Source organism: Phoca vitulina, unplaced genomic scaffold, assembly GCF_004348235.1.
Source record: "Phoca vitulina isolate PV1807 unplaced genomic scaffold, GSC_HSeal_1.0 scaffold37, whole genome shotgun sequence".
Taxonomy (NCBI): domain Eukaryota; kingdom Metazoa; phylum Chordata; class Mammalia; order Carnivora; family Phocidae; genus Phoca; species Phoca vitulina.
Genome location: NW_022589740.1, coordinates 14,492,270 through 14,509,000, shown reverse-complemented (window position 1 = coordinate 14,509,000; position 16,731 = coordinate 14,492,270). Strand labels below are relative to the sequence as shown.

The 16,731-nt window shown below is 40.0% G+C and overlaps 1 protein-coding gene across 1 annotated transcript in view; it reads left to right on the top strand.

The window, feature by feature from the left end:
- TRPM6 (transient receptor potential cation channel subfamily M member 6) overlaps positions 1-16,731 on the top strand; it is a 142,861-nt gene that overhangs the window by 107,292 nt on the left and 18,838 nt on the right. Inside the window, exons 28-36 of the mRNA XM_032427461.1 lie at positions 1,078-1,201; positions 5,005-5,096; positions 6,538-6,596; positions 8,194-8,219; positions 11,140-11,190; positions 12,881-12,946; positions 15,023-15,309; positions 15,609-15,691; positions 16,454-16,659. Of these exons, the coding sequence (XP_032283352.1) occupies positions 1,078-1,201; positions 5,005-5,096; positions 6,538-6,596; positions 8,194-8,219; positions 11,140-11,190; positions 12,881-12,946; positions 15,023-15,309; positions 15,609-15,691; positions 16,454-16,659 (994 nt within the window). The remainder of the gene's footprint in view (positions 1-1,077; positions 1,202-5,004; positions 5,097-6,537; positions 6,597-8,193; positions 8,220-11,139; positions 11,191-12,880; positions 12,947-15,022; positions 15,310-15,608; positions 15,692-16,453; positions 16,660-16,731) is intronic.

Sequence of the window (16,731 nt, the reverse complement as noted above, 5' to 3'; positions counted from 1 at the left end):
GAACCATGAGAGACTATGGACTCTGAGAAACAAACTGAGGGTTCTAGAGGGGAGGGGGGTGGGGGGATGGGTTAGCCTGGTGATGGGTATTAAGGAGGGCACGTATTGAATGGAGCACTGGGTGGTATACGCAAACAATGAATCATGGAACACTACATCAAAAACTAATGATGTAATGTATGGTGATTAACATAACTTAATAAAATTTAAAAAAAAAAAGAATGAGAAGCAGAAGCAAAGAGATAAGTATTAAGACAATTATGTAAAATTACCTTTTGGGGGGAGAGATTTAGCCTGTAAAGAAGACTCTTTTACAGGGAAAATGCTATGAGTTGCTGGGATCTTATGAAATATGATTTCAGTAGATTTGTTTTTTGCAGTGGTTCAAGTGGCCAGAATTTAACTAGAAATTGAAACTGGGCTTAGGTACTAATAACTTGATTTGTTTATTGCTTGCATTTTTTCAATTTATCTCATTTCTTCTCTGTCCCTGGTTAGTACATATGGAAGCCATTATTGTTGGCTACTTGTTATTTTAATGACAAAGGGAATGGGGCTCACAGGCATTAAGTGATTTACCCAAGTTCACGTAACTTCTGAGTGATAGATCTAGAATTCCAACACAAGTTCTTTTTGGATCCAAGCCTTATGTTTTTTTGCTCTACGCCACTGGTTCTCAAATTGTGATCTTCTATCAGCAGTGTTAGCATTACCTGGAAACTTACTAGACATTAACATTCTTTCTCCCTCTAGACCTACTGAATGGTGGGTCTTGGAGGTGGGACCCTGTAATCTGTGGTTTAGCATAGCCTTGAGTGATTCTGCTGCACACTCAAGTTTGATGGCTGCTGCCCCCCAGCCTGGTTCTCAGTCATGACCGCAAATAATAATTACATGGGTGCTTATGTCTTGCCAGCTTGACTAATGGGAGTTTTCAGAGATTTCCAGGTGATTCTAATGTGCAGCCAATGTTAACAACCACTGCTACTCACTAGAGTACCTCTGGGAGTCACATTAATGACTCAGAATGTTTTCAGATTAATGTCACTGTGTTCCAACAAGTGTCTTTCTCTCCAGGTCATAAAGGTCGACACCTGCTCTCAAAATGACCAGCTGGATTCAGAGCCAGGAGAAAATAACATCTCAGAAGAAGAGGCCTGCAGCAAGAACTGGCTCTCAGTGTCCAAATTCAGTCAGATAAGTATGTAACAGTCTAGACTCTTGGATCTCAAAAACTCTGGGGAAGTTTCCTCACTGTGTTCCCAGAACACCGGTGGTCCCTGCTGTTCTTTCAAGTGGAGATGAAAGAATGAGAGGGTGGCACATCCGTTTAGAAAAAATAACTCCTTTTGATTTTTAATTTTTATGAAAAGGACAAAATTTCCATTCGTTTAATGGAATAGTTGTTGGGATCCAGAAAAGAAAAACAAGGTTCAGTTAGTCTCCTATCCAGAGCTGTTAAACCTGGCTCAGGGAGTATTCATTTAGTCTGATGTATGGAGTGCGGTTGTCTAATGTTATAAATTCTTAAGGTTCATGAGACATTGATATGGACCCTTACACAGAACTCAGTGGGATGAGTAGTGGTTGGTTATTGCTACTGACATATAGTATTTATTCCATGGGCAAGTATCCCTTAATGGTGTTTTGTAAAGGAGAAAAGATGGATCAACTAGCTACAAATGAAAACTGTGAGGTAGGCAGAGAATGTGAAATAAGCCTGGACAAGTAAAATAAGGCCAGATTATGAACAGAATTGGGAGCAATGATCAGAACTTTGAACTTCTTGTGTTACACAATAAGAGACCTTTAGCAGTTCTTTTTTTTTTTTTTTTTTAATTTTATTTGCTTTCACACATCTGAGGTTTATTCTCACTTAGGCAAAGCCCTATGCAAATGTTTGACAGGCAGCCTCCCATCCAGGGATGCAGGGACCCATATTCCACCCATGTTGTAGCTCTATCGTGTTCAACATGAGTCTCCCAAGATCTCTGCAGGACACCTCCATGGCTGCCATGGCAAGATGGAATGCAGTTGATATCCATCTTTTGTTTACCCATTCATTCATCCGTGGACACTTGGCTATTCCCACCTCTTGGCTACTGTGAATAATGCTGCTATGAACGTGGGTGTGCAAATATCTTCTTTGATGTGCCCTTTTTCTACCTTTAGTTTTGGAGTTTGCTCTGCCAGTCTTCAGGTCAATTTTTGGAGTATTTAGGATGATTTGATAGTTATCTAATTGTATTTGTGGGAAGAGGCGAGCCTCGGGTCCTCCTACTCCGTTGCCATCTTCCTCACACTTCCTTTTTAAACAGAAGGAACTATGTGATCAGGACTCATAAATATTTAAAATTATTTGAAATACTAAACTTAAGGTACAAATAGACACTGTATTGAAATCTATGTTATTATGCTTCTTTAAAACCTTGCTTTGTCTTTGGGTTGGTGGTTTTCAACCAAGGGCCAATTTTGTACACCTCCCACCTCTCTTCCCTGGGACATTTGATAATGTCTGAAGACATTTTTGGTTATGACAACTAAGGGAAGTACAGGTATTCTTGAGTTCAAGTGGGTAGAGGCCAAAGATACTGCTAAACATCCTCCTACAATGCATGGGATAATCTCTTTCCTTCCAACAAGGAATGGTCCAGCCCAAAATGTCAGTGCCGAGGTTGAGAAACCCTGATTTATATTTTAAAATACTCAATTGTCTGTTAAATCACTGAGAATCAAGTGGACTCTAAGTTGAAAGAGACATTAGAAATTAAATTATTCAGAACGCTCTTAATCTATAGATATGACTCGAGAGCTTAATTGTCTTGCCTTAAATCACACAGTTTATAAGAGCCTACGATACTGGATAAATCAAATCCCATACCCAAAGATATGATTCTAGGTCCAGTTACAAATGTATTATTTTATCTATAAATGTTTATTTATATTATATTTCATATTTTTATAAATAATCTGATATTTAAGTTGTATGCTTTTCTTAAATTATTCAAGTTCTTTTCTTATTGATATACTTGACATATAACATTGTATTAGTTTTATGTGTACAACATGATTTGGTATATATATATGTGTGTATATATATATCTATATATATATATCGTGAAATGATTACTACAAGTTAACAGTCATCACTTCACATAGTTACAATTTTTTTTTCTTGTAGTGAGAATTTTATAAGCTCTATTCTCTCAGCAACTTTCCAATATACAATACAGTATTGTTAACTACGGTCACCATGCAGTACATTACCTCCCTGGGACTTAGTTATCTTACAGTTCGAAGTCTGTACCTGACACCACCTTCACCCATTTCACTCACCCCCCGCCCCACTCCCAAGTTATTTAAGTTCTTTCCAATGACTTTCTTTCTTTTTTTTTTTTTTAAAGATTTTATTTATTTATTTGACAGAGAGAGACACAGCGAGAGAGGGAGCACAAGCAGGGGGAGTGGGAGAGGGAGAAGCAGGCTTCCCGCGGAGCAGGGAGCCCGATGTGGGACTCGATCCCAGGACCCTGGGATCATGACCTGAGCCGAAGGCAGACACTTAACGACTGAGCCACCCAGGCGCCCTCCAATGACTTTCAAATAGAAAAAGATGCAGGTGGCAGGAGAATTCTGGGAAAGAATCTCAAGTCTGATGAAAGGGAGAGAAGTTGTAGGGAAATAGGCTGACTCCACGTGCCTAGTTAATCTGAGGAGACAAGGAGGCCCACTATCTACCTTGAACTGCATCCTGAATTAAGAATCTTTTTTTTTTTTTTTTAAATATATCTGAGTTAAGCATTAATTGAAAAAGAATTTAAAAATAAAAGTTTGAATGTTGGGTGATACCCTGTCAGGTAGCTGTCTCTGAATACAAAAAGAAAAGTTCTGAGGAATTTATGAAAAGGAAAGGTATATTTTTAACTTTTCCTATAGGTATTTTATTTTAATTTTAATTCTGCGCTCTCATTGAAACCATATTGATCATAATTTTATGATATTACAAAAATATCATATGACATTTTGTGATTTTTTTCCAATAGATTTCTTGTACTGTGTGTGTGTGTGTGTGTGTGTGTGTGTGTGTTTGACACAAAATCATTAGAGAAAAAAATTACTGTTATCTCCTATCTCCTACATTTAGCCAGGGACTCTTAATAAGCATTATTCTCAGAATTAATCCAATCCAATAATTAAATTATTATTGGGCACGTACTATATGCCAGTGACTTTGCAGGTACCAGTATAAAAAATTGTGACAATAATGATCCTTGCCATCCTTTTTAAGAAAGAGCTGAAAATGGAGGGGCGCCTGGGTGGCTCAGTCGTTAAGCGTCTGCCTTCGGCTCAGGTCATGATCCCGGGGTCCTGGGATCAAGCCCCACATCGAGCTCCCTGCTCAGCGGGGAGCCTGCTTCTCCCTCTCCCACTCCCCCTGCTTGTGTTCCCTCTCTCGCTGTCTCTCTCTCTCTGTCAAATAAATAAATAAAATAAAATCTTAAAAAAAAAAAAAAAAAAAAGAAAGCTGAAAATGGAATTTGTCATCTGGTATTCTTTTCTGTCTTTTGTTTTTGTTTTGTTTTATTTCTTCAAGTAGCCTACTATGATGCAGTTGTTAAGGAAGGACGCCTAACAATTTGGAATGAAAATTTCATGTGTTTTACATAAACCATGGACAAAAAGAATCGCTAAAGGTGTTCTTCTGTAGGGAAGACTCAAGTTATGGGCCATTTAATGCTTGGCTTTGATTAGAGAGCATAAATTATTATAAATGTGAAGGAAACTACTGATGAATAGAAATACTGTAGAATATATAGCTTTCAACCACTTGAGAAAAAAAAAGGACAAAGAATCTTGGTAACACTTGCTAAAAAGAGAAAAAGAAACTATATTCAAATTTAGATGAATGCACTATGTTCAGATCTTCCTATTTAGGAATGTGATTTGAATGTAACGCATTTTCAAGTATTCTCTAATTTCTTTTTTTCTCTTTCTTTTAACAAGGTCTGGAACCCTCTATATATCAGAAAATGAAAACCAAAGAAATGGAACAGCATGCTATCCAAGTCAGTGATTATCTAAAGCAGTCTCAGGAGGTAAAGACATCTTATTTGATATTAAAAAAAAATTTATGCACACACCCCTCTAACTCCTTGACTGTGTCTGTTTTACTTTTATGTCCCTCAATTGACTTCTCCTTTTTACTGGTATTACATTTAAATCCTTGCTTTGAATATATGCTCAGTTTTTTTCACTCCCCTCGAGCCCCACCCCCCACCCTTTATTCTTTCCTTGTTGTTTTTCTCCATGCAATTTATTGGTCCACCCACTAATTTATCGTGGGTGTTTTTAGCCTGAAAGATCAATAGTTCAGGAACTTTTGAAACTGTTTTGAAATTTATGAATGTTGCCAGGTGGAAGAAAAATAGGTATTTTCATTACACTTTAAGAGGTGGAGCTAGGGTCAACATATAGAAACTACTGGGAGGCAGATTCAGCCCAATTTGAGGAGGAATTTTTAGCAATTGGGGCTTTCTAAGGACGGAATGGTTTATTTCTGGAAGTAGTAAGTTCCTCACTTAGTGTGGTTAGTCAAACAGGCCAAGCCAACCTCTTTGCAGATGTGTTGGAGGGGATTTGGGCCCTGCAGGATGAAGGAGCCTCCAACCGAGGTTCTCTGATTTTACGGTCTTTGTTTCTTACGTGCCCGTTTTACTGCCATCTACCATGTGGGGAGCATGATCTAGTTAGACTAACCCAAGAAATCTGATTTTGGTCTTGGTTTGAACATTATTTCTATGAACTCGGGAACTGTATCCACATTACCTGTATGAATGTATGTTAATAACCTCATGAATGGAATCTGTGGAAGGTTTCGAAATTAAACCGTCCGACTGCTTGGAGGTGAGTGGTGGCAGGAACCTGTCTGCTATGTCCCAGGTTTCAGGGCTGTGTATAGTAATTAACCTCTGAGCTTCATTAGCCGTGTCTCTAAAATGGGGTCAATGCCATCCTTATGAGATTATTGGTAGTGGATAACAAAAATAAGACCAATGGAAATGCCTAGAGTGATGCCTGGAATGTAGTAGGTTTCAGGAAGTAATAGTGAATCTAAATAGGAAATAGAATGATAAATTCAAAGTAATGTTGTTCTAAATTATCATCCACTGAAACAACAGTGTCCTGATAGAGGACACAGAGATGTAATGATTGATATTTCTTGTCAACTTAGACCTTCATTCCTTCTTTCCTATCATTAACTGTTCACTCTCATTTCTGCAAAAGCCATTGTTGTATATTATGTTTTCTCTATGATGTCCCCATACAAGTAATTTCATTCTGTTAAAGTCAGTCAACACATTGAATTGTTCAGATATTGTGCTAACATTATGCATCTTTCTAACTTGAGTTTAGTGCATCCAGTAAAAGAGAAATATTGAGTTGGGCGGGGGAGGGTGTGTTTTGCAAATGTATTACTGGAAGCTTGGGGTGGGAGAATGTTGGGTGAACATGTAATGACCTTTCCTTTCTGCTCAGGATCTGAGCAGAAACTCTTTGTGGAACTCCAGGAGCACCAACCTCAATAGGAACTCCCTGTGAGTATTTCTAATGTCTGTTTTTAAGCATTTTTGGCTTCTGTTTTTTTTTGTTTTTGTTTTTGTTTTTTTTACCTTATTTGTTTTTGTTTTTGATTTTTAAACTGATTTGTAACAAAGGTTTAATTGGGTCAGAAAAAGAGGCGAAAAAGAAGTGTTTCCAATGACAGTATTTTCCTTTTGTCAGCAAGAAGGAAAATCATTTATTCTCCAAGTTTTCCCATTTCTGGCAATAAGATCCCACCTCAGTGCCTTTTAAGAATGTAATGAAACACGTACTACCATAGCAGATTAAGCATTTGTCTTTTCAATGTCAAAAAAGCACACACGGAATAATGAGTATCCTATCTTTTCTGACAGATAAGATTGTGAAATTTGCATTCAAGACTAGGAACAAACCTGTCTGGCCTAAAGAAAAAGACTGAAGATCTGATAGTTTTCTCTTTAGATTTTTTTTTTCAAATTTTTAATTTTAGTTTATGAGGTTGATCTTTTTTATTTTTGGTTTCTCATGAGCATCCAAAGTGTCTATCAAAGCAGTAACCCTTTGAGGATTGAGACAAAGCAAAGGGAAGATGGGGATCAAAAGAGAGAGGAGCTAGAGAACTCACATGGTTGTAGGCTTGAGTATTTTCCTGGAATTTTATTTATTCAGAGAAATGAAGTTTGAAAACCAACCAAAGCAAAATGATTCTATTTGGTTTGTAGTGTTTTCTGGACTTTTCTGGTTACATCATTAAATGATCCATGTGGCTAGGGGAGCAGAATTCAAAACCATCTACTGTATGAAGGGCCAGTTGATACCAAGCAGGTGGAATGTGACTTGAAGTTTGCAGCCAGCTCCATTTGAGATGGCCTTTTTTCCTGGTGCTCCCATCGAGGTCTCTGTGTGCAAGCTTGCCTCTAGACTTCAAGTGCACATGACTGTCTCCTCCCAGAGGTTCGGTAGTTTGTGCTCATGCAGAGCAGTGGGTTATTGCAGCATGAAATTAAACAATAATTGTAATTGTACTCTCTTCCCTAAGGACCTTCAATACTGGAGATATTCTTTGAACGAATTTATTCAGACTTGCCCATGGCCACTTGTGCACTTGAGCAGGGCAAGTAACAATTTACAGAGAGCTAATTTCAGCCCCTGAACATTTAGGGGCCACGTGGGCTAATGAAACTGATTTGTAGGCTTGTCCAGAGACATTCACAGACTCATTTGTAGGCATCTGCTTTGCATAGTTCAGGAACCCTTTAGTTTAATTGATCCAGAACAACACAAACACAGTTAAATCTTATATATGTCGTTTGATCATATAGCTAATTAAAAACCAAAACCAACGACTGCTTTTTGGTTAGCCTAGGGCATGCACAGTAAGTGAATTATATGCATATATGATGCTCATTTTTCTATGAAAAATAAGTGTAGGGTTGCAAACCATTTCTCTGTTGATAGAAATAGGGGTCAAATGGCACTTTGCTTTCAAAGAAAATCTACATACACACATACATGCATCTAGACATATAGACTCTGTATTGTTACTATTGTACTTCTTTGGTCATTGAAAAATTTAAAGCATTATCTAAACAACTTTAATTTTTCAAACAGGTTGAGAAGGTCAAGTAGAGTTGACAGTAAGTCCTTATATGTTATTTTTTTATCTTATTAATGGAGAGGTTCCCTCTCCTGCTGAGATTTTTGTAGTCCTTGAAATTCTGTATGTGATTTTTGTCTACTGTACGAAGTAGAAAGTTCAATAGCAAAGTAGAAAGTTGATTGTCTTTCTCCACATAAATCAGGATTGATGTCTGGTTTACAATTTTTTTTTGAATTGCCTATTTCTGACGGTGATTTTCCAGTTTTCTCTGTGAGTGAGGGTGTTGCCACTGAGCTCATTTTGACTGTTCAGCAATTCTGTCAGTCTTTTACATACCGCTCACAAGGAGCCCTTCATCTTATATGTGGATACCTTTTCCTGTATGGCTTCCGTAGGACTTTGCCCCAAGTGGCTGAGTAGGGCTGGGTCATGTGAGACGCTCCCTGGCAAAGCCACTGTCGAGGCTGTTCTCAAACTTTACCACAGCCTATGGGCTCCTTTTCATGTTCTTGACCTCTTGATGCCATTGGGCCCCTTCTCTTCCACAGCCTTGTGTATCCCACTCTCTCTGGTTCCCAGTCATCAACTTTGCCCATCTTAGCTATCAACTTTGCCTCCGTACCACCCCCAGCCCATCCTTAGGAGCTGTCTGTGTTGCTCTATCCCATGGCTTCTGCCTTAGAGCCTCTGATATTTATTTTCCGATGTAAAAAGTTTTGCCCTTGATTTTATGTGAGCCTTCTGGTTGGTTTCTCTCCCTTTGCACTTCCCCGTGTTCCCACTGGAGTTACCTTTCTGAACAATAAATTGTCACTTACGTCTAAGCTTCCAGGGGCTTCCCATTACCTACAGGATAGGCTGCAAATCCCTTAATCTTTCTCAAGTGTTGATGAGGGCCCTCATCCAGATATACAGGGTCATGTTCATTCTTTCACTCAACATTTCTGCCCTGCAGAATAGGACCACCTACTTGTTCATCCCTTCACTTGGGTGTCTTCAAGCCATCTCCAACAAAATGCCTTAGGAAATGGCAACGCCGTCCTTCCAGTTGCTGAGGCCAAAGTCTTACCTTCATACTTGGCTCCCGTTTTCTCACATCTGCACTTCAAACCATCAGTAAATCCTTCAAAATATATCAAGAACCTGATTACTTTCCTACTTTCACATACCACTCTTCATCTCCTCCCTGGATTACAGGATGACCTCCAAACTATTGCTCTCTGAAAGTCTATTTCCAGAACGCAGCTAGAATAACACTGTGAAACCAAAAGTCAAATCGAGTCACTCTTCTGCTCAAATGGCATCTCATCTCACTCTCTAAAAGCAAAGTCCAAATTGGTCTACAAAGCCCTGTTGCTCTGCTGTCCTTCCTCCAACTCTCCAACCCCATTTCCTCTCAGCACAGTCCACTCTGGCCACACTCTCCATGGTCCTGCCTCAGGGCGTTTGCACCTGCTGTCGCCTCTGCCTGGAATTTTCCCTCATTTTTCCATATGACTTACCTATCACTCCCTTCAGGTCTGTGCTCAAATTTTACCTTCTTACAGAGGCCTTGGCTTGCCATCCTTAAAATAATAAGCTCCCTGTCTCCCACACTTTCTAGCCCCCTAACTTGATATATATGTAATACTGTATCCACTATATATTTACTTGTTTATTTAATTTCTTTCCTCTCACTGGAAGGTAGCCAGAGACTTTATCTGTTTTTTACACTGGTCTTTCTCTTAAGCAGCTAGTAGGTGTTGAATAAGTGTGTGTTGAATGAATGTGAACAAATTCTCACAGCTCCTTAAATGAGCCAGGATTGAAACTCAGCATTATCAGATTCAGATGCCCATGCTCTTTAAGAATATCACGTTGCTTTGGAGTTATAGGTCTGTCACCCAGACACCAAAAAAAAGAAAAACAACAACAACAAAAGAATATCACGTTGCTTGTCTGTGAAGGTTCCATAAGCCTCTGTGTACACCTCTATTATAAATACTTAGCCAACTGTGTTGTGATTATAGTCTACATGTCTTTAGCTCCCAGTATTTCACATTTCCTTTTTTCTAGGGTGGGAGCCACAACTTACTCACATCTGTTTTGGCTAGCATGACCTATAGCGGGAGCTGAATACGTTTTTATTTTTATTATTGAATGAACTCAAAAGAAAGGGTCTTTTCTGCTGATCTTACTTTTTACTAAGCACCCCCAAAGGAAGGGATTTTTGTTCCTTTCCTTATCCAGCAACAAGAAACTAGAGAGGTCTTTGAAATTGGGCTCTAATTATGCTGCTTACTCTACTAGGTATAAAGCAGTTACCACCATGAGACTAAAGCTCTCCACTTTAATTTTAATTTTATGAAATGGCAAAACTGTTGCAAAGGATTTCTCTGGAGACTTGTAATTTAGGACTTGAGCAGATAGAGGAGAACCAGTTAAACCTGCAGGAGGTGAGCCCAACAAACAAGCCCCTTGGTGTCCTATTCTCCGCCCACTCCTTTGTTTCTGGTATATGCCTCTTAATTTGTTTTCATCACTTTGTTGTCATTTTAGGTCAGTGAAGTAGACTGCTAATAACTTGGTATTAATAATGTCTTCATATGGGTACTGCATCTTGGTGGGAGCTCAGAGAATTGTGCTTTGGGGATGTCATGAAGTGTGATGGGCAGCCCAGTGCCTTCTGCAACCCAGAGGTGTAATTGGTTCAGAGGAAATACATCTTTGAGGCTAATATTACCTGTCTTTCTTCAATTCCCTATATGAATATGTTTGGAGATATTACATTGATGATTGGAAGCTGTCAGGATACCATGCCCAATAATGTGGTTAAAGGACATTAGGCAATCTTTCTCAAATACTGAGAAGCCATTCCGATTAACCTGTTCAATAATAACTTTGAAGGCAATATATTCATAAGCATATATTTATCTCCAGCCAAGTAATTAAAATGCCAATCTTCTCTATAATTTCAGAAATCTCAGCCTCCTTAAAAAGCCCTCCAGAGCCTCGCCATCATTACTCAGGTAGGAAGCATGTGCGCATTGACATGTCAGCCGAGCTAAATGTCTGTGATTCTGCAGTTGTAAACAGAAATATTGATGAATCACAAAGTATTGATAAGACTCCCAACTTGAAAGGCTGTTGTTCACTCTCATGAGAACATTCAGATTTCTTACCTTGCCATTTACTTGGGAAAACAAGTTGTTAGGGTTCAAGAGAATGTGGGATTAAAAACAAAACAAAACAAAATATGTACCGGGGGCGCCTGGGTGGCTGAGTTGGTTAAGTGACTGCCTTCGGCTCAGGTCATGACCCTGGAGTCCTGGGATCAAGTCCCGCATCGGGCTCCCTGCTCGGTGGGGAGTCTGCTTCTCCCTCTGACCCTCCCCCCGCCATGTGCGTGCGCTCTCTGTCTCCCATTCTCTTTCCCTCAAATAAATAAATAAAATCTTAAAAAAAAAAAAAAACATGCTCGGGCAAGTTCCAAATGGTGAAGAAGGGTGACCTTGAGGTCTCAAAATTCCTTACGAGCCCAAAGCCAGAGATCTCCATATTTTGGATTGGGGCCTGAAACGAGTTCTTTGAAGGAGGATTTTATACCCTCACTGGCCCTCAGCGAACATAACCACTGAATGAATGCCAGCCCCATCGAGTAAATTCAACAAAGACATCTTACAAAGATGTTATTAAACAAGATGTCGAGGGTCTTGACTCTCATAAGCAACATTGCTTCACAGCGCTTCAGTTGTCTTTCTTTCCGAGTGGGAATAATTGTACTTGCCCTTCCTGAGGAACAATCTGCCAAAGGGCTAGCTGGGAATTAAGAGGGAAACACTTTGAAATGCAAAGCAATAGAACAACCAACTGGACTTGTGCCACTGGTTGGTCTTTTGTGTGTCATCGCTCTCAGCATTGGAGGAGATGAGACGTGGGCAAGGTCTTTTACACAGTCTAAAGCTCAGCACCTGAGTACGAGTTTAGTGGTGTGACACTTACCATTATTATCAGATCAAGGTCATGTTGTCAGGGCCCAGTAATAGACTGCCTTTTCCTAAATTCTCCCCTGTAGCGAACAGTGTTTCAGTGGATTCCAGACTCTGCTTTCCAGGCCCTTATAACTGGGTCTTTCAGCTCAGCAGTAATCCAATATTTTGACTCCAGCTGTCAACTTTAGAAAGTCTGGTGAAAAATACTGTAACTCATATTGACTCTGATCTGTTAGGATACGGCTCTCAACAGGAAAATGCAGATCACTTGCTTCTAATTAAAATTGGCCTTCAGTTCTCTCCGGGAAAAGAAGGTGAACGGTGCAAAGTCAACAGTAGATGTCCCCACAGTCCACTGTGCATTAGATTTGCTCTGGGAAAGAAAAACCAGAGAAATGAAGATCACAGAACGCTCTTGAAAAGGAAGTTCCACATATGTATGGATTAGTCTGTGATTTGGTATTCAGGAGAGGGGAGGTGATAGCCCCACTCAGACCATGTTATATAATCTCATATAATTTCTAAGACCAGGGCATAGCCTTCCTGTTTAAGGCATAGTTTATTTTAAAAGCTGGATTATGGAAAATATTTTTGATGAAGGCAAAAATGGGGGGTCTTTGAAATGAAATATTTTAGCGTTATATGAATAGGCTGATGTGGGGGAGGCTTTCTGTAAGTCCAAGCCACTGATGCATACTTAAAATAGTAAATCTGTTTTTGTTTGCAGCCATTGAAAGGAACAATTTAATGAGGCTTTCTCAGACTATACCATTTACACCAATCCAACTGTTTGGTGAGTGTGCCATTTCTACCTTCTTGAGGCTGTGCCAGGGAAGAGGCATACATCTGAGCAAAATCAAAGGAGGAGAAACCATGTTGCATCATTTTAGCTGAAATTTTTGTTTTGCCAGTGATTGCAGTCTAGTGCGATTAATTTTCTAAAATGGAAACTCTTGTTAGCTGTCCAGCCAGCATGGAGGGTCAAAATCTAATACTGTGGGGATGGGACCTATAATGAGCAGCAGTTGGGAAAAAGCAATAATGTTGCACCTGGCATTCACTGATTTAGGGCTGGAAGTAAGTAGGAAAGAAAAGAACCAACCAACCATGTGTAATAAACACAGAGGAAAGCAATAAATGTCAATACAGTAAAAACTAACAGGCATCTGAAAAGAAATGCTTTGTATATTGTTTTCAGTTTGTTTCATGTAAACTAATTGCTCTTAGCTCAGATAGTAAATGTCGTTTTTAAAGGCTGGAGTAGTAAAGAAAAACAAGCTCGCATTAAGCCAAGGCTTCCAGAGTCTCTCTGTCCAGCCAATTGACAATATAACAAGGGTCCCCACTCTGTCCTAGATCTTAATTCTCTTCACACGGGGACAAATCAGGGGGCTCCCGATCGTGGATGCAAATGCCTTCTCCTTCCTCGCGGCTCCATGGTTGGTTTCGCAACTAAGGAGCTGTGCTGTAAATCGTCTAAGTATTTAGAACTCTGAAGAGATCTTCAGTGGCATTTATCTGGGCACGAAGAATAAATACGTGAAAATTTGTTACTAAGAATTACCTAGACATGTTCTTTTCAATTCAGAGCAAGAGTGAGCAAATAGATTCCTTTCTTGGTGAACCAGTATAGTGTTAGCCAAAAAAAAAAAAAAAAAAAGAAAAGAAAGAAAGAAAAAGAAAAGCATTTGAAACAGAGGTGTAAGGAGAAAATCAAACAGAGACTGGACAGAAGTTGTGTATAGAATATGTTACTTCTGTTGTGAAGCATTAAACACTGTAGCAGGTGGAATCTAGGCTTGAATTGTTCCCTGTTCAAGAGCCTACACGTGGAAACTGCCTAGCAGTTAAAGAGCATTTTGTGTGTAAAATCTTTTAAGTGGGATTGAGTTTGTATCTGAAGTTCTAGTTCATGTTAGCCAAATTCACATATTTAATCTTTCCAACAACCCAATGAGGTGAGCATTATTTTCACTTTCATTTTACTGATCAGGAAAGTGAGGCTTTAAGTAACTTGTCCAAGGGCACAAAGGAGGGAGGGAGAGGCTCTGGGGTATGACCGTGGTGCTAACTCCAATTGTGTTACACCGTGAATTCTCACCCTTGGTGAATTCACCCCCAAGGAAGCAGAAACATGTTTTTCTGTATAAAGCAAAAATATATGTATATACTGCATGTACATGCTGTGTGTATATATACACCTACGGTACAATTAGATACACATGGTATATTTTTGGTATTAAAATGTCATATAGAAGGGAGAATTAGGAGGGGCGCCTGGGTGGCTCAGTCGGTTAAGCGTCTGCCTTTGGCTCAGGTCATGATCCAGGGTCCTGGGATCGAGCCTCACGTTGGGCTCCCTGCTCAGCGGGGATCCTGTTTCTCCCTCTCCTCCCTGCTCGTGTTCTCTCTTGCTATCTCTGTCTCTCTCAAGTAAATAAACAAAATCTTTAAAAAAAAAAAAAAAGGAATTAGGGAAAAAAAAGTCTAATAAGTCTTGTAAAGGGGATGATAATGAAAACACGGGGTTAAACTATCTCTTTGGAAGTATTTGTCTTTAACAAAGGAATCATAACCCCACTACTTTGATTTTGCTTTTGTCTAGTTACAATTTATAATGAGAATAACTTAATTCTTAGATATCATTTGATGCTTAGTCCCTTTTCCCCTCTCCCGCCCCCTCCTTTACTGGACAATAACATGGCCAATGTCCAGGCCTTTATTCTGTACTTGTCTGTGTCCAGGTGCAATTCTATTCTCTTCTGATCATTTGGGAAGCTGAACTGATTCTGAGCTGTTACTTCGCACGCTGGAACATGTCACAGACATGAGATGTCCTTGAACTTCTCACCCGTACTTCTTTTTGCAGCGGGAGAAGAAGTAACTGTCTACAGGCTGGAGGAGAGTTCCCCTTTGAACCTGGATAAGAGCATGTCTTCTTGGTCCCAGCGAGGGAGAGCTGCAATGATCCAGGTGCTGTCCCGCGAGGAGATGGATGGCGGGCTCCGGAAAGCCATGAAAGTCATCAGCACCTGGTCTGAGGGTGATGTTCTCAAGCCGGGGCAGGTTTTCATCATGAAGTCCTTTCTTCCCGAGGTTGTGAAGTCATGGCACAAAATCTTCCGGGAGAGTACTGTGCTTCACCTTTGCCTCAGGGTAAGTCCGAGACCCGGAGCCCAGAGGGATAGGTCAAAGAAAGCAGTTCTGGCTACATCCTGATTGGAGGCCATTTTTTTTTTTTTTTTTTTTTTTAACCCAGAGGATAGCCTTTCTGTTCCGGACGTGGTGGTATTTCCTTATTTTTGTTTTGTAGAGTTTTGCTTTTGGAGTGGAGTGTGGTGGGAGCTGAATGAGGCTAAAAATCACACTGGGGAGGCCTCTAGTGCTTCTGTGTCATTGATTAGCCTGCATATGATAACAGACCAATATTTTTATCATTGCTCCCTCTTTTGTAGGAAATTCAACAACAAAGAGCTGCTCAAAAACTGATGTATACCTTCAACCAAGTGAAACCACAAACCATTCCCTACACGCCAAGGTGAGTATAGGGAGTATGGGTACCCTGGCCCTTCATTTTAAGTACAAATTTCTCTCAATTTCTTTTCAGGCCTGTTAGTCATGAGAAATGCCAGAGCCATGGGGAAGTTCCCCATGGTCTTAGTTTTGGGTTCTTCCTTCTATAGTTCTGGAGACTGGTAAGAAGAGAGTTGGATGTCCCAGGAATATCTTGGCTTAAACACTGAACTTGTGTGAGTGGAAAAGAGAAGTTCAGGCAGAGGCCATGACTGACTTCTCAGTTATGTGAAATGGGCAGACCCTAGATGTAGTTACTAGCGTCCAGGAACGTTACAGAAGAAAAACATTTCTATTGGAAGCACAGTTTTTTCTCCTGTTATCCTAGTGAAATAAGGAACTTTCTAAGAATGAACTCTTGTTCCTTTGGCTTGAGTGTCTCAAGACTCTTGCATTCATTTAGCAAGATAGATCATAATTTGGTGCTGGGGATTATGGTAAAGTTTTATTGTTTCAGTTACAGGGAACTTTATAGAGCACAGCAAGAAAAGTTGAGTCCAGTACTTATAAAGGAGTTGGAAGGTTTCCTCAAAGAGAAGGGAGGTGGGTTAAGTGTGGGAAAAACTCCCAATCCTTGCATTCTGTCCCTGCCTTAGAAAGGCAGGGCATGTGCATTGAGGCTTCATTGGGCCAGAGTTAGATGTTCTCCTCTGCTGCTGACTGGTAATGTAAGTCTCACCTTTGCTGCCTTGTGGGGACTCAGTGGCCTCCTTTTCCCCCCTCACAGGTTCCTGGAAGTTTTCTTAATCTACTGCCATTCAGCCAACCAATGGTTGACCATTGAGAAGTACATGACGGGAGAGTTCCGGAAGTACAACAACAACAATGGTGATGAAATTGCCCCCAGCAACACCTTGGAGAAGCTGATGTTGGCTTTCTCTCACTGGACCTATGAGTATACCCGGGGAGAGCTGCTGGTTTTAGATTTGCAAGGTAATTGATAGCACCAACGTGATTGATACAAGCATGAGGCACAATTCAGGAACCATTGACAGGGATGGTTTG